Source organism: Rhipicephalus sanguineus, chromosome 9, assembly GCF_013339695.2.
Source record: "Rhipicephalus sanguineus isolate Rsan-2018 chromosome 9, BIME_Rsan_1.4, whole genome shotgun sequence".
In the NCBI taxonomy this organism is placed as follows: Eukaryota; Metazoa; Arthropoda; class Arachnida; order Ixodida; family Ixodidae; genus Rhipicephalus; species Rhipicephalus sanguineus.
The window spans coordinates 6,175,385-6,200,140 of NC_051184.2; the positions used below are offsets into that span (position 1 = coordinate 6,175,385).

The window sequence follows — 24,756 nt, forward strand, 5'->3', positions numbered from 1 at the left end:
ACACGAGTGATGCACATATCGCTTGATGACGTCATCTCGTGACGTCGTCGCGTTGTCAAAAGTGGGCCCGATCACGGAGGCAGTGCAAAACAAGGCGAACTGCAGAAAGCTTGTAACGCCCTCGACGCCGGAGGCAGTGCAAAACCACGTTAGGTGCGGAAAGCTTTCAGTAGGTGGTAGGGCAGTATCAACACATCGACCGAGAAGAAAAGGAAGATAGCTTTCGCCTTCGAGTCGCCTTGGGTCATGCATCGGAGACCCTGCGAGTTTTTAAGAGCGGAGCTTTTCAAGCTTTTCGTTGCGCCGGGTAGTGCGAACGGAAACGATCATCATCATGAATCGGCACGCGCTCTCTTCGTTCTCTGCTTCCACCCAGTCCTCTTCTTCATCTTCTGCTTCGCTTCTAAAACACGTGTGCCGAATTTTTCTGATGGTTGAGAGAACAAGCACAGAGAGAGAGAAACAGGGCGAGAGGAAAAGAAAGAGAAAGTCTTGGCGAGGTGGGATTCGAACCCGCGTACCCACGATCCGAAGGCGAGCGTCCTAACCACTCGTCTATCCAGGCACGCTAACAGAGCGTAGCATGATAGCACAGTATAGTATAGTATAGTATAGTATAGTATAGTATAGTATAGTATAGTATAGTATAGTATAGTATAGCATAGCATAGCATAGCATAGCATAGCATAGCATAGCATAGCACAGCACAGCACAGCATAGCATAGCATAGCATAGCATAGCAAGGTGGCGAGAAAGAGAAGTGAGGGTAGAGAGTCAAGCACAGCATCGAAAGGAAGAGAAGGAGAGAAATAGAGAGGGGGAAAGACAGAAATTGGGCAATGACGTCAGGCAGCTAGCTCGGCAAGGCAACGCCGACGCCGCCCACTTATTATTTCGTTCGCATTCTACCTGCGTTTTGGGAAATGGAGCCCACGAGGTCACCGGTACCATTAATTGCACTAGTTCAATTCGCTTGCGGTAGACTTTAGCGACGCCGTCGTTATGCTTTGTCACGATCGGCCGTACAGCCAAATGGCAACAAAAATACCTACTTGCCCATCCCGTGATGGGATGGGCAAGTCCCACGACCGTTTGTAGATGTAGATGTAGATCCTGTACTGCTGGCTCACACCCTCCCAGGCATAGGTCGGCAAACTCACTCATGAGTCGACTCACTCAGACTCACTCAGACTCATATTGAGACGTGAGTCTGAGTCTGAGTGAGTCCGGGTGAATTATATTTTGGTGAGTCTGAGTCCGAGTGAATCCGGTTGAGAAAAATTATAGTGAGTCTGAGTCCGAGTGAGTCCGGGTGAGTAAAGTTTTTGTGAGTCTGAGTCCGAGTGAGTTCGGTTAGGAAAAATTTTGGTGGGTCTGAGTCCGAGTGAGTCCGGTTGATTAAAATTTTGGTGAGTCTGAGTCCGAGTGAGCCCTAAGGGCAAAATATATTGCATGAGTGAGCCTGAGTGAGCTCCACATTTTTTGCCGACCTATGGTCCTGTCTACTCAACTTCAGCATTACTATCAGCCTTATGTCGGCTCACATTTATACTCACGTGTAGCCCCGCATATGTCAACGCGCTACCGTTCATACGTCAGCCCAATATTTATTGATCAGAGGCGTGAGATGAGGAGGGAGAGGGGGAGGAGGTGCCTTGACCTCCCCCCGCAAACTTCTTCATGGGAAGTTTCTGATAAAAATATCTCGTGTGAGTCATCTCTTTCAATAAAACGGTCCCTATTGAACTACAAAGTCAGATAACTCGTATTTGAAGGTACGAGATCAAAAGGTGCTAAGTAGTGCACCGATTATGCGAGATACTGGCGTTAAAGAGCATTGACATTACGGTAGAAAAAGGCTAGCGGACTCATGAGTCGACTCACTCAGACTCAGATCGAGCCGTGAGTCTGAGTCTGAGTGAGTTCGAGTGAATTATATTTTGGTGAGTCTGAGTCCGAGTGAATCCGGTTGAGAAAAATTATAGTGAGTCTGAGTCCGAGTGAGTCCGGATGAGGAAAAGTTGGGCGATTCTGAGTCCGAGTGAGCTCTAAGGGTAAGATATGTTTCGTGAGTGAGTCTGAGTGAGTTCCACATTTTTTGCCGACCTATGCTCCCAAGGGGATTGGCCAAGATTCGGGTAGCTTAGAAAAAATTATTTAAAAACTAGTAATGAGAATAATTTTCTATTTTGTATAACAAAAAGATTTTTTACAAGTTGAGTTTGTGAGAATAATAATTTAAAAAAAAAGGAAAAAGGTGGGTGGAATTAATTTTCATCAAATAAGAAATACATAAATATAGAAACGAATGTTGCTGTACTTTGCTTCTGGTTACCTATGGAACTTTTGAACTGTGGTTATTGTTTAAATCTCTTTGACTGTTTTATGAAATCTTGCATGGCCTCGCATACTTTCCCGCTGCTGTGCCCAAGGGTAAGTGCACCTAGAGATAATAAATTTGAGGTTCTCAACTCTAATGCCATGATGCGTAACGGCGTTTCTAGAGATGTCTTTCGTAATGTAGAAAACTTCTGACCTGAGATCAGAAAGTGTTCTATTGTTTCCTCTTCCCTACAATAAGAACAAAGGGGTGATGGTGCCATACCGGCTCTATATAAATAAAAATTTAATGATGGAATACGGCAACCCAACTTCGTAATTATAACTTCCAGATCTCTGTTATGACATGTTGAACTTTTCCAGGGTGTCATTAGATGATTAAAGTCCGGGGAATTTCTTAGAGATGGTATACTGAGTTCTCGCATCATCACTTGCCTCCGAGATCTAGCCGCTACTATAAAAGCTGATGTAGGGGTAATATTAATAGCTGGTCCGTCTAACGCTGCTTTCGCTCATGTAACAGCTGTTTCATTTAGAAATAGACCTCTATGCCCAGGTACCCATACTAAACGAACATACGTTAAGTGATCAGGTGTTAGGGATTTGAACTCTTTCAATGTTTTCATATCACCGGATGCCGTGAGCGCACTGCACACTGATAAATAGTCCGTTATTATTACTGCGGAATTTATTGATGTGGGCAGTTTACGAAGGGCCAAGACTATCGCTAAAAATTCTGCAATAAAGATGGGTGTGTAATCTGGAATTTGGAGCGAAAAGGAGTAGTCGAGAAAAGGGCAGTATATACCGATGCCACACTTTTCCTCTCTCTGCGACGCGTCCGTCGCAATGACTACGTTTGCTTGCATTCTGACCAGGTAGTCCTGTAGGGTAGCTCTTAACATGTTACTCGGTAGGTGTTTTGCAGTGTTATGGAAAGTGTCATCAAAGTAGAAATGTCATCAAAGGGAAAATGCCATCAAAGAGAGTAATGCGACAAATTCTCAAAGAGAATTTGTCGCATTACTAATCGGAATAACCTCCCTTATTTGGACGGACAGTGGATCGAGAAGAGATTGTACAAAGTGACAAGTGAGGGCATTCTAGCTTTCATATACAAAACGTTATTCGCTACAAATTTAGGTAGCCTTAAGCACATGCGCAGTGCTTGCTTTTCCAGAAGAACAAGGGGACGAAGCTTCACAATGCTTTGTTGACTGCACCAGCTCGAGAATCGTCACGTGCTGTTACCTCGTTTTGATTTTCTCCATGGACCCACGACGTTCAAAATGTGCCGCCAAATTTTTTATTAGAACTTGTGGCGCCATCTCTCCGAGACTTCACAAGTTGTGTTCTACCGCTCATGGCCCCCGAGATTGCGCTCTGGCGCAATCTCGGGGGCTATGTACCGCTTGGCTCACTGTCGCAGAAACATTCGTCAATGAGCATTGGTAAGCGAATAACAGTAATTACTACGATTATACGACTGGTTCGCTAATTACAGTTAACTCATGCGAGTCACAAATACTACAGGGTTGCCGACCAAGACTTGAAACACCGCTCGCGGTAGCGAGATATGCCTTGTGTTTAAGCGGGCTTTTCAAAAGGAAACATACGGGGCATTCCTCTCAATGGCGCATTACATAACTTGTACGTCGCAGTCATTAAGCTAATATAGCTTTGTTAAAACAGCGTTACTGTTCCAATTCACATTATAAGAGTTCAATATCGCCGGAGAGTTCATTCAGCTCAAAACTTCGTTTCCGAACGTTGCGGAGCAGCAAGAATCACGTCTTTGTTTTTTCCCGCACATCGCATAATAAGTAGTCGAATGAAAACGTAGAGGCAGGTCAAAAAAATTCAAAAGTAATAAAATAAAATGTGTTAACACCAATCTTCTTAAAAAGGAAAAAAAAAAAAAGAAACGAGCCTGCCAGGATTCGAACCTGGAATCTTCTGATCCGTAGTCAGACGCGTTATCCGTTGCGCCACAGGCCCACGTGGCAGAAAGTTGCGTACAGGGCCTTATACCGTTTCAAAAGTAATTAAAAAAGGATTTTTTAAATATTATTATGCTCCTTTTAAGAACAAATTGCGTCACACTAATGTGAATATTTAGCTGACGTCAAAGAAGCAGCGCTACATATGTACTGCATGCAACTTTAGGTATGCAACTGATTCAAGATTTTCACGGGCTCTCGAGCCAGTTACACAAATACTACTACTACTACTACTACTACTACTACTACTACTACTACTACTACTACTACTACTACTACTACTACTACTGCACATACCACCACCACCACCACCAATAATAATAATAATAATAATAATAATAATAATAATAATAATAATAATAATAATAATAATAATAATAATAATAATAATAATAATAATAATAATAATAATAATAATAATAATACATCTTACACACATACACTTCTGAACCGAGCAATTTAATTTAAGTGCAGCTACACATAAACTGCGACAACACAACAGCTAACGGTATTTTTAGGATACGCAAAAAACGAATTCACTACTGCTTTATTTTCAGTGGACAGCTGGCTTAACTCGAATGCACTCTTGGATTGAGACGCAACCCCCCCCCCATCCCCCTTATTATCCATTCACCACAATGAAATGGTAGAAGATATATCTCCTTTTTGACAAGTGACGACCCGTACGGAAACAAGGAAGTTACACAAGACGCCTCCGCTGTCTTCCTCGTAACACGCATACGCGGTCAAAGACAACACGTAAATCGAGCAAAAAAAGAAATAATAAAAAATAAGGACTAAAGAAACGCAGCGAACAGCATAGCGGAAACATGCAAGCGGGATACGGCAACAACAACAAAAATACTGGTTGTTGCACTCTCTTGTCCGCTCGGCGATGAGACAAGATGCCAACGAAGACTGCGAGTTCAGAGATGCGATCACGTTCAGAGGGACGCGTTGCAGTGAGCGACTGCGAACACTACCGCTACACGCCAGTAACGCCAGGAAGTATGCAACAACCAGCGAGAGACTGAATCGCGACGCAACCTGCAAGCCACAGCCTCTCAACTCTTTTCGTTTCCTGCTGGGCATTCCGCAAGGAGACCTCCTCCCTCGACTCTCAAACAGGTTTCGGGCAAGGAGGGTTTCGAACCCCCCTCCTTCGGACGGCTCACCCAGGCGCGACGGGCCAGCCAGCTAGCCCGTTTGTCGGGGCCCACAACATATACGTCAGCGGCGGTAGAGCGACCAGCGCAAAGCCTTTTTCGGATTGTGCCCCCTCCGGACAGAGAGAGCCGTTGAAACGAGATTCGTCAATTCAAAGGATTGATACAACGACGCCTCTGCGCCAGGATACAAGATGAGTGAGTGAAAAACGATTCTTCGGTTAGTGATAGCGAGGTTTTGAAGTTTGTACACACGAATGCTGAAGGACCTACTCCGCGAAGAGCGCCTATCGATGTCAAAGCTTCTCGTCGTCCTAGTGTTTCTTTCGTCGGCTGATACAAACGTCGTCACTAGGGTTCGAAAGATGGTTTGACTGGAGTTACCCGCACTAATCTGATGTCGAGACGGAAGATGCGCTTAGCGAAGCTCACGGAATGGTCCGCGGTGATTCCAGTAGCGTTTTGCTTTTACGTGTTCCATCACTGGCCCTTTGTGCCTTAAACGCAAGGTGCTGACGATATCGTTGCATAGGCCTAAAAGCTACCTGTTATGAGTGAATCGTGGGCGAACGCTTGACTGCTGGCAAAACGGGCAACAAGATTTGTATGTGGCTAGCGCCACAGTGCTACTTGCGACGCTGCATGGCTGCCTGAAACTTGAGCCAGAAACGATACGTGAATGTACCAGCTAAACAAATACGTGAATTCTCTACGAAACGTGGCTCTTACTACATGTTTACTACAATCAACATAAAACACGTTTGAACTTGGCGAGTGGTGCAGAACGGACCCTTGGGAGCAGGTCAACCGTAAACGTTGCGTCTGTAACGTGCCGCTCGTTACGCTATAAATATTCGACGTGGCCTTGACACGATTCGACACTACAGCGTGGGCACGATCAAAGCGTGTAATTACGTGGTGCTTAGATTTCATTTTGACGTGACCTGCGTATACGCGAAGTAAAACAACAAACAGGGAAATGATTGCTTCAAGGAGAGCTGTAGCACAAAGCGAAAAGAGGAAGGGAGTGTCTAGCGTTACGTCTAGACGTAACGGTGCGAGCCGTTGCAGTTACGTCTGGACGTAAGAATAACGAGTCTTAAAAGTTACGTCCAGCGTGGCAATACAAATGCAGCCCGTTAGACCTACCGAACCGATTGGCCTCAGTGGCGCAGCGGCTAGCGTGTCGTGCTCGGAACTGCGAGGACGTTGGTTCGAACCTCGCTGCAGCCTTTTTTTTTCTTTTTTTTTTTGTCTCAGGTGTTGCTGAAGTCTGTTGCCAGAGAAGCGCGACGCGGCTCTTGGGTTACGTACGCCTCCGCCTGCCCCGAAGGGGCAGGCTGCGCGGGCTAAACAGCGCGTGGCCGCGACAGCGGCCAGTAGCGCGTGACCGTGATCCTGCCAACCGGCCATTGAGCGTTAGCGAAATGGCCGCACTCGCGAAGCGAGGGCGAAGCCACGATTAGGTTGCCGCGCCCGAAGGGCGCAGAGGGCCTTCACTGAGCAACAGGAAAATAATGTACTCACGTTTGTGGAAAGCCACATGACTAGAGTCCCTAGATTTTCCCTGCTCTTCAACAGGGAAAAATCTAGGGACTTTAGTCTGGACGTAACGATAGCGGTGACTACAGTTACGTCTGGACGTAACCCTAGCAACAGCCAAAGAGGAATCGAGGACTCATAGTCTCGCTCAAGTCAATCTCTGGCTTTCTCCTACTGATCACGAAGTCGTAAGTTCGAATTCCGCTCCAGCCGGGTTCGACGCAAATTGATAAAGCGGCCAAACGGTTCAACTTTAGCGCCGAGTGACGAAACTGCAGATCAAAATAAACTTTTGGGGACATTAAAGCACAAAAATAAAGATTCACATGACACGTAGATCGAGAGACGTAGGACAGGCGCTATGCAAATGTCTATTTTTGCATTTTAACATTCCCAAAAGTTTTGCACTATCTCGCCGAATATCAAGTATTATTAAACTTTAAAAATAAACATGGCGGCCTGAGAGGCAGGGCTCCTAGCGTCTACAAATGTGATTTGGAAATATAATCACCAGATTTTCGTCAATCAATAGTAATAATGCATATAAAATGGAATGATAGCTTATTTTTCAACGTAGCTCTGTCAGAGTATAGTTGGAGAGTTTCACTTTAAAAAATCTTCCATGCTAAGCTTTCTATGCTTGTCTTTTTTTTTTTTTTTTCAGATAAACTGCTTGTGATAGCCACCCTGTCAATGGTGAGTAGCGTGCAATATTTCTTGGTGATAACAAAGGAAGTGTTTGGTCACTTTTTTTTACCCTAATTGTAATTCGAACTCAAAACACGAATCAAGACGCAGTCTAACTCAATATATAAACTTGCTAACAACCTGCCGGACATCGAATTAGGTGCATGCACATGACTAATTTCACCACCGTGCACATTTCCATTTCCTCAACTAGTTGCGTTGCTTAATGGTTCATGTCCCTCCTCAGACTCTGCGAACATTTAGCGCATAAGCGGCTGTAGCGCTTGCACGTGTTTGTTGTTAATTGATAGCAGTTATAAAGACACCCAAGGCCTGATCACGCCCTCATGTTGTCCTGATATCGACGGCGCATGCGCGTCCCACACTTGGAGTGTTACAAGTCTCCCAGAGGCGCGCAGTGCGTTTGGCTACAAAAAAAAAAAAAAAAAACGCGAAACCAGGTGGTCGCGAGGTCACAGTCAGAGGAATGGTTCAGGTTTCTGCCGATAGCATGGGCGTTGTGAGCAATGGGAAGGCACAGTGTATACGCTCCCTACGTTTTTTTTTCTTCGTTTTTTTTTTCTTTTTTTAGCGTTTACCCTCCTTGGATGCATCATGTACAGCTCGTTTTTTTCCTTAGTCGGAAATGGCGACGGGCTTAGGCGGGTTTTTGCCAGATGGGCCACGCATGACTTCCAAACTGATCTCCGCTGAGCGTGGCTCGTTTGGATTCATGGTTCAGATTCGATACGTCGCCAAATCGCGACAACAGTTGAGACGAGGCTATCTTATACACAGCTGGCAGGCATTGCTCAACCCCCACAACCGCCCCCCCCCCTCATTTGGCAGTTGCCAGGAGTCCCATCTTTCTGCTCTCGGTGGTCGTTTCTAAGCACGCGAACTTTAAAAATAATAATTCTGGTGTCCGTTATGGAGACACTTCTGCGAAAGATAAGCGGCTGGCTTTATAGCGAAGTCACACCGCTCGCTGTCTTGTGCAATCGACACAAACGTGCCGAAGGAAAGTGGTGGACGCGCGCGTTGGCTGTCCAGCTGGAAAACAGCAATACTATACACGGAGAAACGTGATGGCGTGCTCAGTGGAGTGCTGCCAAGATCCGTGAGTGGGAACAACGCCCAGCCTCTTTACAGAGGATGCGGCACTATCGCAAGAGATGCAAAAATGGTTATAGATTAGCTCATGCAAGCGTGAGGAGTTTATGCAATTGAAGACGGTAATGGACTATACATTACTTATTACTGCTCAAACTCCGTCGATAAGCCACAACATTCTCCATTTCAAAGCTTCAAGGAGTCAAGCATTGCTTCATACCTACTTTGCCTTCAAACGGCCTATACAGACGACTATTTTTTGTCCCTCCTTTTTTATTTTTTTTCACGCAAAATTCAAGTTAACGCACTTGCAAGAAATATTCGCTGGATGATTATGTTTCCCAGCTTTCAGGGTAGAAAGTTGTTCCAGCAAACGTGGCGACAAGCCAGACACGTATGCACTGAAACGCGTTGAAATAGAGTAGATTAAGATTCAAGAGCAGCCGACTAAGTTACATTAAGTGATGTAACGCATGCAGCACACGTTTTACGCGAGTTATCCGCTATAGCGTCTAAGCGGCGCAGCTGTTTCTCGATTTCTACAAACGGCCTCAGGTATGGGCGTTAGCGCAACACGACAACGCAACGCGATACGGCCTTGAAAGAATTCATCTATCTACTTATTAACGCGATAGCGTTAAAGAGCTCTCTGTTTTGCAGAAACTCCGGTGTTGGCGTCGGTGTCGTTGGCTGAGAGCGAAAAATCAGCGTTGTCCGTGAGCGAAAGTCCGAGGTCAATGCAAATGAATAAATAATAAAAAGTTCGGTTCGAGTGGGAATCGAACCCAAGCCTTCTGCGTGGTAAGCAGGCGTTCTACCACAGAACAACGTCATTGCTTGGAATTGCTTCCGAAAAAAAGAAACCCACACGAATGTCATGCAACGCGTGGAGCCTCATGAACTGATGTAATGTTGCGTGGCAGAATCGCGCCAAGCGTCAAGACATGTGAATTGCACAACGAGTGAGGGGTTTATAGGCCCACCCATTACAAAGCCATTAAAGGGGGAGGCGGGGGGGAGGGGGGCCCATGTGCGTATATCTCACACTCTCTCCTCACAGTACATAATCCTATAAAGTAACGTATATGATCTCGTACGATAACCTACACGTTCCAGCATGAACATAAATGAATCATATGATCATAAACGATTATGGTACTTGGTCATATGGGTCTTTACTAATTCGGTTTCCCGCTGAAAGCACAGTGAATCTTTCAGTAGCCAGCCAGCTGCTGATGTTGCTATACCGATACAGCCCGCAGAAAACTCCAGTGACAGTGTCACGTGGTATTGACGGTGAAGGAGGCGGCAGTCACACTGCTCGAGACGAAACTCTTTATTGGGCGAACCTGTGCCCAGAAAACTAAGTAACTCAGTGTACAAGCGATGTACGTGGTGATCGATACTATCAGCTGATAGCGGCAATCACAGTCGTCGGCAGTCGGTAATATGATCATCGGCGGAACGCTTCGTCTCTTATACATGGGTTGTCGGAAATTCCAGCGTTATCACCTTCCCCACCTATTTCCAAACTGCGGCCGAGAGCCTTCCTCTCCTGCGAAATAAAGGTTCGATTCATTCTTTCATCGCAGGTGTTCGCGTTAGCTCCAGAATAAACTAGGTTACTCGTGTCGTGCGCGCAGCCTCATCGGAATGGTAAGATCTTATCAGAGTAGTCTAAAACAACCCAGAAGCTTCCCATACATTGTGGTGCGGCCTGCGCAGGGGGTTGGTTACAGTTTTTGTGGGTGAAACCCGATCACCTCAAGATAACGAAGTAAACGCGCATGGAAATAGCAACGTAGACATCGCACCGCGATTGTTTTGAAACATGCCCTGATTACACCTGTACATTAATCTGTATCGTAAAGAAAAAGTTACCTAACGAAAGTTTCGAAGAAAGTAGCTTTTCCTTACTACAATACGTATAGATCGAGTGTATAACTATAGCGAAGACCCCGCTTTTGAAACGCAGGTGGCGTGCGTCACACTGGGCGACATGATGCGCAAGAGCATCGTGTTCGACGCCAGCACGCCCAAGGTGTTCTACTGCCCGCAAGAGAAGCCGCGCGCCCTGGACAAGATGATCGTCAAGGCAAGGCCCGTCGAGAAGCTGTGCGAGTTCGAGGGCAAGGGTCTGCCCAAGGGGTACAAGTCGGACTGCTACAACGACGTCGACGAGTCCGAGTACGCGTGCGCCGAGAAGCAGCGCATCCTGGTGAGCATACTCAGTTTGTTTGCGGCACAAGAGTTTCCTACGATATTTACCAGATACAACTGTGGCGCTGTGACCGTTCAACCACCGTGGTAACGATGGGTAGTACGTGGACTTTCCTAGACTTCGTGCTTGCGGCTTCGAACGCACTTGCAGCTTTGTCTATTGTTGTGTTTTGGCTTTCGTTTCGGATAGAAGAATGGATCCTTGTGAATCTCGTAAGCTGATTTGATTTGGTCGGCCTAAAAAGGGTCAAGGTGGCGAAGTGGGACTGCTGAACGTTTACTGAACTTCGCCTTGCGCCAAAGCTGCTGCAGGCCACACGGAGCCGAAACAACGAATCTTAGGCAAATCCACGTACTACCCATCATTCTCATGCTGCCTGAAGGGCCATGCGTTGCAGCTCCCATAGACACTAGCACCACATTTCCCTATAAGTATGAAACTCTATGACTGGCCCCGCAGTGACCAGGGCCAGCCACTGACACTCAAAACATGGATAGTTATTCAACTCCTCGCAGAGCATTGCCTTTCAATCAAATTGTACGACGGTGGTATGACGTCAACAGCTCGGGTTCACGTGACCCCGAGCTGTTGAGGTGCGAGTAGACTACCCGCAACGTAAATAGGCTAGTACGCGAAAGACGACAAACGATGAAAAAAAGTTTACTAGAAAAGACAGTTGGGAGAGTTGGTTGTAGGATTCTTCTTAAACGGGACAGCGCCTGTCCCGTCTCGTTTGGTCTTCATTCTTCTTTGTGTTGCGTGCGCTTTTTTTTTTTTAAAGATGAAACGGTGAAAAAACGGAACTGCGTATTTGGGCCGGGGGAGGAGGAATAAACGTTCATTCGAAACAGTACATCGAGCACTTTTTTTTTGTCTTTCGAAGAAAAAGAAAGAAAGAAGGAAGACTGGCTATCGCTGTAAGACGCCCCCATTTATAAAAGAGGTTATCGTATTTTCCACATCAATGGGTGGCAGTTGGAGAACTTACAACGCATGGATCTCACGCAATCTAGGGGAGACTCCGCCAATACTCGTGCGAGAAAAAAAAAGATAAACATAAACTCCACACAACGCCGTGTCTTGCAGAAGCGGAAGCGGTGGCAAATGGCGATACGACGCGCAAAGAACAAAAAATAAGCAGCTGCTTACAAACGAGAGACTTCCGGAGCATTTCTCTGTCTATAGATAGCGCGCTAAGTCTAAGACAGGCGAGATAAAGCACAGGATGTCTAAGGTTGCGCGACCAAGAGCTGTTGAGGTTCAGGTAACTAAGCCGCGTCAAGAATAAAGTTCGCAGAGCCTTAGCCCCGTCTTGAATGTCACGTGTTCTCGTATGAAAGAAGGGCATTGTTCGACGGACTCGTTTTCGTTGTTAGACACAACCTACGCAACGAACAGACACTTAACCGAAGAAAAGCATAGGAGACGTTATTAAAGACGATAGTCTTTCTTGGGGAACTTAAACGCAGAAATTTTGGTCTGTCTTTCTGTCTGTCTGTCTGTCTGTCTTTCTGTTTGTCGGCACGTCCCTCGATTCAGCCACTCGGCCAAAGTTGAACCACTTGCCCAAGGGTCAGCCGTCTTGAACTGGTACGGCTGTTCATACTTGTGAACGTTGTCGATCAAAAAGTAAATATCATGCATATCTGAGATGCAACATCACTAGGTAAGTATTAGGTGGCGTGTTCCTTTAATAGAAAATGCATACATACGTAATTTTAAGGACCCTAGTTTCTTAAGCTGCGCTGAAAATGCATAAGAATGGAAGCTTGAGCGAGTTGGTATGCGTTCATCTTGGTTGAAACAGCGCTCACTAGACGACGACGAAGTAAAAGAAGGCACAGGACAGGCGCTGCCTGTCCTGTGCCTTCTTTTGCTTCGTCGTCGTCTAGTGAGCGCTGTTTCAACAAAGCTGAAAATGCGACTGCGCTGAAATTTGCCTTCCTCCGTGCCCTTCGCACGAGCTCATTGTTGTGTTTCGGTTTCGGTTCTGTATTGCACTGTACGAATGCCATGGGTTGGTGTTGAAAAACTTTAGTTTTGAGAAGGCCAAGAAGGTGAAAAAAAATATTAAAAAATGAAAAAGCAGCGTTGTGGGCGGCCTTCAGGCTGCCGGTTGTGGGCGCCGCTCTGGCGTTCCTGTTTTACCCAGGCGACGTGTAAATAAAAGAGTGTGTGGAGAGTACTCGTTGAGTGCGGACGTTTCTCTGCAAAGGTCTTCGCCTGCTGCTGCGCCGGGACTACCAGCACGCAACACAGCACTCATGTTTCCCGACGTATTGCCAGATGGCGTCCATATCTCACACAGCGCCTCTTCTATCGTCTTTACACGACATTTGCAGCGAAGCACGCAGATACGCGGCCAATTTTTACATTTATTTGTTGTTGTTGTTTTAACTGCAGTGTCATGATTATCACCTTAACTGAAACAAATTAAAGTGGACGAAAAAGCACCCTTTCCGTCGGTGGAATCCAAACCCACAACCTTCGAATTGGCTAATATTTACAGGAATTAAACAGGCATATATACACAACAAAGTGGACGAGGGATCGAGTGCCGTCCGTCGTAGAGCATCGGACGCGTAATTCGAAGGTTGTGGGTTCGGATCCCACCGACGGAAAGGGTGCTGTTTCGTCCACTTTAATTTGTTTCAGTTAAGGTGATAATCATTACACTACAGTTAAAAAACAACAACAAATAATGCCCCCTATGCTTTCCTTGATCTGTTGGTTTCACGTGTTCCCGTAAGAGCGTAACTTTTATTCTCGTTTTCTCAGCTCCGGATCAACCCTCCCAACGAAACGGACACCACCACCACGGAGGCCGCAACCACGGCTAAGCCTTCCAAGAAGAGCAAGTCCTTCAAGGTGCCCAAGAACTGAGCGCCACCTCGAAACCGGAAGCCGCAACGGAACCGGAAGAACGCTTCAATGGCAGCTATTTTGAACATGTTGATAGCGTTTTCAGTACGGGCTGTTTTCAGCGCGGAAGTCGCTGAAGATAACCAGCTTGTTTTTATTTTTATTTTTTATTATTATACATTACGGTATACGTCAGTGTGCTTGTTGACGAGCAGATATTGTCTCCAATAAAGATTAAGGTGACGGCGTCGCGAAGCAGACCGCTATCGCAAACAACTATCACTGCCACTCACTAGAATCAGAATACGCGGTTCTCATTCGCCAACACACTTTCGATTTCAGTAGGTAGTGTAGAAATATTCACAAGCTTAGCGAGCGCGGCCGCGGCATTCACGTTTCGATGGAGGCGAAATGCTAGAGGTTCGTGTACTGTGCGATTTCAGTGCACGTTAAACAACACCAGATGGTCGAAATTTTCGAAGTCCTCCACTACGGCGTGCCTTAATCATATCGTGGTGTTAGAAATTATTAAGTTTAGTGAGTCGTTTTCCAGATCTGTAAAAAACAAACGTGCCTACAGGAATGTGAATGAACAAGCTATAACTCCAGCACAACTTCCAAACGAACTAAGTTTGCCCTCACTACGGATGTCTACAAGGGCTGCCCAGACGGCACTGCAAAAACTGTGTCACAATTTAGATTTCGCATTATGGCGCCGCTTCGGAATCGAGCAGCCATTGCGCAATAAAGATTCTTTTTGTAAAATATTGTCTCGTGTTCTTGCATCGCTACCAGAAACTGAGTGGACCCTTTCCCGTAAAGCCTGCTATTAGAAGCGAAATACTCTAATAAGTACTTGCTGTTAAGCTATAGTCAGTGCATCTTTAGTACACCAACAGTAGACCAAGGCGTCAGGAACACGATCAATTAAGAAAGCATACAAAAGACGGGTGCACATCCTGGGTCATTGTTCTTGTGCGGTCGTGTTTTCTGGCGCTAATAAGTCTGCTACTGGAAGCGGCTGAACAAGCAAAGCGAAGCAACGCAAAACAAAGCAAGCTGACTAGGAAGCAGCATATAGCAGGCGACACACGCACAACCTCGCCGACTGGAGTTACCGCTGTGTCACGAGAACTTGCAGCAAATACGATGAAGAGTTAGAGAGAGGATGATAAGAAAGAAGAGAGGTTAACCAGACGTCGCCTTAACAAAAAAAAAAATATTCATCAAAGACTGCGACATCTTGAAGTACTGCATGGGGCTCTGTTTCGCTCAGAGACGCCATCTCAGCTAGCATAAATCTATTTACCTCCACATTATTCTTATATATCGTCTCCTCTGTCCATTTATTTTTTTGCTGTTCGCTATTATACCATAGTATTATAGCCTTAATATCTCGTCAGTGACATGACAATTCTAAAACTGCTAGCTTAATCCCGCGTAGTGGGTACCAGCCAGTATAAGAAGCAAGAACTACTTAGTCGGTGAACTAAACGCTGCCTTTCAAGAAAGTTCCGTTATCTCCGAAAGGTAAACTATCACCTCGTGCTTACCACGGTAATAAGCGCCAAGTAACCTGCGTGTTTACTGGCGCTGGCGGTACATGCGCCAATGCACTATTAAAACGTAACAGCTGGTAAAAAGAAAGTTGTCGATCGCCTTTGGCATTGGAGTCTCCGCAGCCCGCGCGTTGCTTTGGCACATTAAGTGCGATCAACTATCCCCATCAGCGTAGTTTTGGGAACAGTGGTACGGATGTAGTACATACTGAAGGCGGGATCAGTCAAAGTAATGGCGGCGCGAGAGCTGAGCCCGCTACAGTCATTTCGTAGTTTACGTTCCAGCACTTGTCCTGCGCATGCGCGGTCAGAATGGAGAGTCAGTGCTAACGAATTAACAATTCTATCCAGTTCTATGACACGTACTCTTATTTCACTTCCAGTGCCTTGTCCTGTGCAGACGGGTTTGAGCCTTCAAACGGATATAGCATTCAACGACTTGAATAATACTTTTGCTTCAACTTAAAAAATTCATGTCTCGTTCATGTACACTTGTAAGGTAATAAATGCGGGTTGATTAAGTGATTTGGCATTCCATGGCCACTAAGGTTGTGCTGGCTGTACTGCACGAGCCAGAATTACGCCGATATGAGACGAAATGAAGGCGGTGGAAACAAAAGTAGATGCATTACTTAGGCCTAAATTGGCGCGCTTCATCCCGTGAGCACTATACACAATAATAATGAAATAGTTTTCACATTCACGTATGCGCAATATACGTGTCTCCAATTAGCATAAGCTTCTTTTGCTTCATGGTAAAACAGCGCAAAAAGACGGCAACACGGGAAGAAGTACGACAAGGGCAGTCCTTCTCGTGTTGCCGTCTTTTTGCGCTGCTTTTAACAGTTTTGCACGCTATTGCCTTTCTTTTGCTGCACGGTAATTTCTCGGGCCTCACGAGAAAATGAAATGCGACATGCAGCGAATTCAAAACAAGGAACAATACTCGTAAGTGGCCGGCATCTGAAAAAAAAAATTTATATAACAGAACACTGTGGTCGGCACGGCACTTTGGTTGATGTCCAGGCACAATGGAAAGGGGTCCCATTTTCAGAAAAACAACTTTGTGGAGATTTCGCTTCGAATCCCGGCTTCATTTCTGTTTGCCTCGTGCGGCGTCTGTCGTCGGCGGTTCGGATGCGGAGAAAAGTTGGTGGTGATCATGATGCCGAGGTGTTGTTCAGGAGGTGTGCCACACTTGGCATCGATGCTCGGGGTTCATGGCGCGCTTCGAAGGGCACCGGAACGCGGCGTGGAACTCGGGGCTGTTCTTCAGTGCAGTGTTCACCCTGTAACGCCGGCGAAGGGACCTCGTTTCAAAAATGACGTGAAAAACTGGGAGGACGCTTGAGCTTCGTCTTCAAGAGTAGAACGCGATAGCGTAATCGGACCGTGTTCGTATCGCCTTCCCAATCGCTAGCCTAGCATTGCTTCTCGGTCGAGACCTAAACCGTGCCGCAAGGAAAGCCGAAGAGCGACATCACGGTTCCTACATCCATGCATGCGGGGTGGCAGAACACGGAAAGCGCGCCCGTGGGCCCTTTGCGCCATCTCGCGGGTTCTCTGTCATGCCGCTGAAGAACCTCCGAGATGTGCGTACCACCAAGGCTAAACGGCGTATATAAAAAGCTCACCGAGTGGCTAAACGCATCGCGCCACCGAGCGAGTCGAATCCCAGATCACACTCGAAGCGAAGATTTTTATTATTTCTTTATTTGCGTCTATCTCGAATTTTCGCTCACAACCAAAGACGCCGACACCGCCGACACCGAAATTTCTGCGAAACGAGCTGTCTAACGCTCTCGCGTTAATAAGACCAGCAGAAGCCTTTACTTCGGTAATTCGCGCTAACCACTGGAGAGTGTCCCAGTCAGGCCCGTAGCCAGGAGAGGGGGGTGGGGCTCGGCCTCCCCCCCCCCCAAAATTTTGGTGAAGTAGGTGTTTTTACCAAAAAATAAATAATGAAAGAAGGTGTTTTCTCAAATAGTCAAGGTTTTCAGCAAGTGCCCCACCCCCGAAAAAAATTCCTGGCTGCGGGCCTGGTCCCAGTGGTACGAAAACGTTAAAGCAACACTGAACAGACTCACCGTTTTTTTTTTTCTCGGTTTAGTAACTCGCGAAATGAGGGTATTGAAACGATTCGAACATTTGGTGCGCGTACTTAGAAGTCTGTAGTCCCTATGTGGCTTCCTAAAGCTGAAGCTCCCAATGTACATTTTATATTCTCAATTAATCCACTCCTACAAAAGCAATCTGTATACGGAAGAACGCACCGAAATTTGTTCGCAATTGAGTTTACGCCGGTAGTGTACACCTCGTAGGCTGAATTTGGCTACAAATACAAATTCCGATGAACAGAGTTTGCTGCAAACGACGTTTTAACTGCACCCGCTATGTGAACTATGCCATTTATAACCAAGCTATTGTGATAATCCGCATCAGGTTTCAATGAAAGTTTTAGCCAACAAAAATGTAGTAGGCCTATAAAAGGTTCAACGAAAGCTCCATCCGGTCACGCGTGGAGGAAGGAAAAAAATACGAGAGAGCATACCGCAACAGGGATGAAGAAAAAAAAAAGCATTAGGCATAACACGTGATCACCAGGTCAGAGCACGCGGGAAGTGCAGCAGAACTATTCTCGACCAATACGCAGTCTCCCCCAGGTCACGTGTTAGGCCTGTATTAAGGGCAAAACTTATTCAAAACCAATGAAAATGGTTTGTTCGATTGCGGGAGGCGGCGACGTTAGTCGGCCAGGAGCTCCTGCTCTTTAGCGGCTGCCTCTGGCCGCCTCGTGATCCAGATCTGCTCGACAGGGTCGGAGCTGAGCAGTGTGGCCCTCCACTGCTGCGTCGTGATAATATGCAAGCCCTGTGGGCTACCGTGGATACGTATACTGGGACACCCCGAAAGTATGTGAAAGAGGTCGGCCCGGGAGCTCGCCACAGCTAGCACTGAGGTGTACATGTAGTGGAATATATATGCAGGAGTAAAGAATTGGTGTTGGGAAGGAGCCCGTCTGGAGTTGTCTCCAAACAAGCTCCTGCCGTTTAGTTAGAGATTCGTACCCCGGGGATAGCGAAGTCTGGCCAACCTATAATGTTGCGTAATTACGTGATACGTCACCAAACGGTCGCGTGTCAACCGCCTAATTTCCTCTGCCTCATTCCCCGTTCCGACCTGGGTTGGGCCGTGGGGCTCGGGAGGCGAAAGCTCGAGCCTGATGGTGGTGATGTACGTTTCGGCCGTGTTGGCTATGGCCAGGCGATGGCCGCCTCCTCTGCCTCCTCTGGATTAGTTGTTTTGATTCATCTTCCCGATATGACTTGCCCTGCATAGTTCACCACGGCGACCGAAAAACCCAGGCGTCTGTGGACCTCGGCCGCGTCAACATACGCTGTTTTTTTTTTTTTACTAGTTTCAAAGCGGATGTACAGGACCTCGGCCCGTTCCATCCGCCTTTCAGTGTGAGAGGTGGGGTTCCTATTCCGAGGCATGGGGAGAAATTTGAAATGTGCTCTCTGAACGGAAGGGATGTTGGTTTTAGGAGATAAGGTAGGGGTGTAACGGATACGGGCTTCTGCAAGAGTATAGCGACCGGCTGGAGTTCGCGATAATCTCTCGTACTGCGCGGTGAAATGGGCCTCCACCATCTCCACTAACGTATTGTTGAGTCCCAGGGCGAAAAATTTCTCCGTGGAGGAGCGTACCGGTAGGCCGAGAGCCACCTTGTACACCTTCCGTAGGAGTGTGTCCACCCTGGACTAGTTCGTTTGCAAAGGCTGGATGCGTGACGTAACACTCCCACCTGATCAGGTAGGATGGCGAAAAATCACGGTCGCTTACGAAGTCAAGGAGAAAAAAACAAGCTATCAGACAAGCTATCAGGGACCGGTACGATTTTCCAAAAAATCTGTGTAGATCCCGAAACTTCTCCTTGTAATTTTTCAAGCGAAGCTCGTTATTTCGGTGACGGCTTAGTGCGCGAAAAACCCGGCGCCGGTGACCACACAGAAATGCGGTCCTCGAAGGTGGGCCGGACACATGCGTATTTGCATGCGCTGTTTTCAAATAATTAATCTCTCTCGACCGTGGGCTTGTCCGCGGTCAGCAGTTTCTGATAAGTTGATCTGATCTTTTATCAAGTTCACTTGTCATTTCACGTTGCCACATTTAATTGTTGACTGGATATGAATGCATAACCTCACGTTCCGGCGCCGGCGCAGGAACGTAATAAGGCCCGATACCAACTGCATAGGCGCGCCCTCAAGCCACGCCCGCAATCAATCAGCCACTTCGCTTCCGGCGGAAACTTCTCCCGGAATTTTTCACCTTAGCTTGGTTAGATGTGTGCCCACGAGTGACATCAGTATCAAGAAAAGAATGCATAGATAGAAAAAAGATTAGAGAAAACACATGCCTGTCCCGGGTGGTCAGCTCGCTGTGCTGGGAAGGCTTCACGGCCGGAGAGCTCCCGCAGTAGCTCTGACACGAAAGAAAATATCAACATTGCAAAATTAGCGCCTGCTAGCTGCGAAATCATTTGACTTGAACTTCTGTTTAGTTAAATGCATTCACGTTTTCTTGCCCTTCGCCTTCGTTCGCAACTGTATCACACATAACCGCGTCCGCTGCTGCCCCGCCGTGACGTCACTCACCGATGCGTAGGAAACGAAGAAAAACTGGTCCACGTTCATGTTGAAAACCTTCACGAAGCTCTTGCCGTCAATGTTCTTCTGGCTCACAAACTGCTTGTAGATCTGTCGCAAGAGAACAGTGGGGCGCTGTAAAACGTGCTCCGAACCGCAATTGATTTCAGAACGTAGAAACAGCGAAGAAACTGCGTTTTTTTTTTTTTTTTTTCGCGGGGGTTCACCCATTTTTAAGGACAGAATTCGCGGATCGAATTCGCTAATATCGCGAGATTTGTGTACGAAAGTGTACTTTCTCGCACAAATATAGGTACGTCGTCGGGACTGGCTACAGGAATTTACTCTTGCGAGGAACTTCAGCGTTACATCTTTGTCGAAACGAACCCACGCCACAACAGCACTACAAAGCGTGCGCAAGACCGCAAGATTACAGGAACGAAGCGACTGCTGCAACGCCCCTTGATGTTGAAACTTTGAAACTATTTCCAGCATTCGGGATGTTGTGAACCTCCAATGGGCTTGACTAGGACCGCGACCCCTTACGTATTGGCGGCGTAGGCAACATGTTTATTACAATTAATACGCACTAATCGAGCAAAACAGCTTTAATGACATAGTTACCACAAATCTAATAAAGCATAAAGAGTAAAAAAGAATAAAATGAAAAGTTCAAACTGAGATAAACAAACGATCTTAACGACTCCCTTAGTACTACATACGAAGCAAAGCCTTCAGACAGTACGACAATGCTAGAAATACAAGATTAGCTCAAAAACTTTTGCGAGCTCGAGGCTCAGAAAAGTTTTGTAGCAGGTATAGTTCTCCCAGAAATCCCGCGGTATTGCTGTACGATTGAAATACCTTGAAACTCGGGCTGATTGCAGCAGATTCTGCGACCACTGAGAGTATTTCCTGCGTGTTGCAAAAAAAAAAAAAGAAAAACAGAGTAAGTTATGAAAGACCAATCACTCTAGCCGCCAAATTGGACGCAACCCATTAGGACATTGCGCTGCTTTTATCCCATCATGCAGGACCGTTTTGAAAATTGTTTCCTCGCCCCACGGAGATGTTAGGGAAAGAATCAACGGCCCACTGAGCAATCTGATAAATGACATACTCAAGCGAATCTCGTTATGAGTTACACATATCGATGACGGCGTTGTACGCAAAAAGTCCGGCGCTGGCCGGTTACAAAAATGGGGCCCTCGCGCCGGTCTCATACCGTTTCCCAATAACTGACGCTCTCTTGATCGTTGGCTGGTCGGCGATCAGCCGTTTCCAATATGGCAATCTGACCTTGTGTTAAGGTGACTTGTCATATCACGCTGCCACATTTCATCGTTGCCTGGATATGAACGCATTACCTCACGTTCCGGCGCCGGAACCTGAGTTGCCATTAATATACGCGGTCAGGTCAGTTTCGTTAGGTTAGGTTAATCTAGGCTAGACTAGGCTAGGTTTGGGTAAGTTAGAAGACTGCAACACGATACCGTCTTTGAAGCGTTCTGGCTAGCGGTCTCGGAGAGCTGCTTGGCGAAGCACTGGCGCGTGTTCTTGAAGTGCTTCTTGGTGACGTCAGACCAGGTGGGCTGCGAGTAAGGGCTCGCGAGGTCGCCGGCTCCTGTCGATTCGGGAGGGTAAGAGGGGTGTAACAAAGCTAAAAAAGCCCTAAAATGGTGTAAAAAAACAAAACAAAACAAATATGCTGAACACACAACGACGTGTGACGGGCTGAAGAGAAACGACAGAATCCCACGCTCAAAATTTCGTTTCACGACGATATACACTTCTCAAAGGGTAATTTATTGCTCTAAATGAATTTAGGTCTTTGCTCAGCCACGGTGGTCTGGTGGTTATGGCGCTCGACTGCTGACCCGAAGGTCGCGGGATCGAATCCCGGCTTTGGCGGCAGCATTTTCGCTGGAGGCGAAAATGTTTGAGGACTGTGTACTTAGATCTAGGTGGACGTTAAAAAACCCCAGGTGGTCGAAATTTCCGGAGCCCTCCACTACGGCTCTCTATGATCATAATCATATCGTGGTTTTGGGACGTTAAACCCCAGATATTATTGATTTATCTTTTAAAGGGCCCCTAAACCACTACGAGTTCAAAAGAAAGTGGTTTCTTTCGCGCCTTCACTAACCTTCCTACAGGCGCGGTCTCCTCCTCGCCACTTATTTCCTCATAAAACACGTGGACACGGTCCCCGCGAAGCGTTCAGCCTATCAGGATTTCGCACTTTTCGGCTACACGCTGTCATCTGCGCTTGCGCAGTCGATAACGCACAAAGCGAAGTGAAACTTCGCTTTGTGCGTTTGTGCAGTCGTGCGAGACGAGGCAGAACGGGCGTGCGACTGCGCGGCAAAGCAGGGTGGGAGACAGTTCACAACCGATATCATTCGTATGTGAACCAATCGAGAGCTTATTTCCTCATGACGTCACGTGAACAGACTGGTGGCGTTACCAATTGTGCGGAAAAGACGGAAATCCCCAGGAGAGAATAACGCACTCGTTCTTTGCATTTTCAGAGGTTGTTAGGGGCTCCTTTAGCATTAGCGTCTTTCTTTTGTTTAATTGCGAGTAAATCTATGCGAAAGCTTCAATCGAAATACACCCGTACCTTCTCGCAGAACCTGAGACACCAGGCAACGAGAGATCTTGGGCAGAGTGTCCGGCATGTGCATCATGCTACAACATGAAAATAAAAAAAAACATTTAGTTACATTTGATAAATACGGTAGCTAGATAAATTAGTTAGCGTAAACGATGCTGCGCAACGCGAAAAAAATACGCACAGGAAGTTGTCGTGGGAGGGATGAGAGACGTTCCAGAAGGACACCGGAGCATCTGCGGAACAAAAAAACAAACACAAAAAAAAACATATACCATCCGCGCTGAAAGGGGGAACAAGAATGTTCACGCGTGAACTCACAGATGTTTGTTCCTTGGGCGTCGACAGAACACTCCGGATCGAGGATGGTACCCAGCCACCTGCGACGTCGCGGATAAGCATTTGTAATCCATCGGCTTAGCAACGAAGGTTATCCTCGCTCGCATCTATTCAGAACCGGCGCAATTCTACATGCACTACAGATTGACCTGTAGCTTCAGCTACCGAAAGCTGCGATAGGCGGTAAATCCGATACGCGGTCATCAACGAAGCGGCAAAACCGAACACGTTTCGTTATCTCGATTAATTGCACACCGCCGCTGAAGTTACAAGCAGTTCGCGTTGTTATTACTATATGCGTGACCACTTCTGTTTTTCGCAGAACACCAAGTTCTAATACTACGAGACAGTGGTTAAAAGAAGGAACTGTAAGAAAACGCTAATTAGACGACAACGTTGATAATTATTGGAAGTCACCCCTCGATCGAGGGTCGTAAACCGCGACCACGCGAAGCCAACAAATAATGAAGCCAAGCAATGCTTAGAAGTGTTGAAAAGACCATGGCAAGCGAAAGTGGACACAAAAGCAACTTGATGTCGGCTGAACCCACAGTCTTCACTACAGATTACCGCTGACCCGCAGGTCGCGGGATCGAATCCCGGCCGCGGCGGCCGCATTTTCGATGAAGGCGAAAATGCCTGAGGCCCGTGTGCTTAGATTTAGGTGCACGTTACAGAACCCAGGTGGTCGAAATTTCCGGAGCCCTCCACTACGCCGTCTCTCAATCATATCGTGGTTCTGGGACGTTAAACCCCCAAAAATTGTTATTACTACAGATTGACTACGAGCTATAAACAATACGCTATTATTCCTTTATTATAGGCATAGGTGTTTTACACGTAACGGTGTCACTATTACTCCTGCACCTATTTAATTTTTGCCTGCTTCGTACCCAAGACGTGCCAACTCGATTAACCATCATGATGATTGTCATCGTCATCGGCATTGTGTCCCGGCCTTACCTTTCATCGATGTGGGCTGCTTCCGTTTTGAGCGTGTTCTCGAAGAGCGTCTTCCGAATGGTCGCGTAAGAACGGAGACCTTCGTTCTCAGTCACCATCGGCACCTGATCAAAAGTAATAAGATTACAACAGAGAGAGTGACTGGTGTCAGTTACGATCAATGCGAGTAGCATTCGGGTGATCGTCAAAGTCTGGAGTAGCTCGCGTCCCAAACTATTTCACGTGCAATTAAAATATCGCAAGACTTTACTGTAAAACAGAGGCCAGGGGGTGTCACACAGAGCACCTGTCCTCCCCCCAGCCCCGGTCTTACGAAACAGAAAAAATTCCTGGCTACGTCACTGCTGTAAGACTTCATGTTTCTTTATGGTTAAAAGAAACGAACCATTCATTAACATACGCAGGCTCGTTAGAGTGATAGTAAATGCTCATCTTCGTCTCGAGGACATAATTTCAACTTGATCTAGCTCAACGCGTGTTGAAACGATGTTGAAGCGAGACTTTCCCGTCTATCAACGGACGGAGAAGTCTCGATTAAGAACAGCTTTGCTGTTAAGAGCAATGCACTTACGTTTTCGTGTTGGGCGAACACCTTGAACTTGTCCGATATCCAGGCGGGATGGAAGGTTCTTATGCGGCTACTCAGCACCTCGAATGCAGAACGATGATTCACACACACACAAAAGAAAATTAACGACGTT

At 46.7% G+C, this 24,756-nt stretch overlaps 2 protein-coding genes and 1 non-coding gene across 3 annotated transcripts; 1 reads left to right on the plus strand and 2 right to left on the minus strand.

The window, feature by feature from the left end:
• Positions 1–4,265: 4,265 nt before the first annotated feature.
• Trnar-acg (transfer RNA arginine (anticodon ACG)) lies at positions 4,266–4,338 on the minus strand. Its single transcript has one exon. It is a non-coding gene; the product is annotated as a tRNA-Arg (tRNA).
• A 1,192-nt stretch (positions 4,339–5,530) lies between these two features.
• LOC119404499 (uncharacterized) lies at positions 5,531–14,008 on the plus strand. The gene is made up of 4 exons (XM_037671021.2): positions 5,531–5,704; positions 7,713–7,744; positions 10,824–11,066; positions 13,848–14,008. Exons 1-4 carry the CDS (start codon positions 5,701–5,703, stop codon positions 13,950–13,952), a joined length of 384 nt encoding a protein of 127 aa, XP_037526949.1. The 5' UTR covers positions 5,531–5,700; the 3' UTR covers positions 13,953–14,008.
• Positions 14,009–18,235: 4,227 nt separating this feature from the next.
• Positions 18,236–24,714, minus strand: LOC125759900 (uncharacterized). Its single transcript, XM_049419345.1, has 10 exons — positions 24,627–24,714; positions 24,056–24,159; positions 23,075–23,133; positions 22,938–22,989; positions 22,763–22,830; positions 21,633–21,763; positions 21,004–21,054; positions 20,149–20,250; positions 19,911–19,975; positions 18,236–18,386 (listed from the first exon to the last, which is right to left on the minus strand). Exons 2-10 carry the CDS (start codon positions 24,151–24,153, stop codon positions 18,236–18,238), a joined length of 777 nt encoding a protein of 258 aa, XP_049275302.1. The 5' UTR covers positions 24,154–24,159; positions 24,627–24,714.
• Positions 24,715–24,756: the final 42 nt, after the last annotated feature.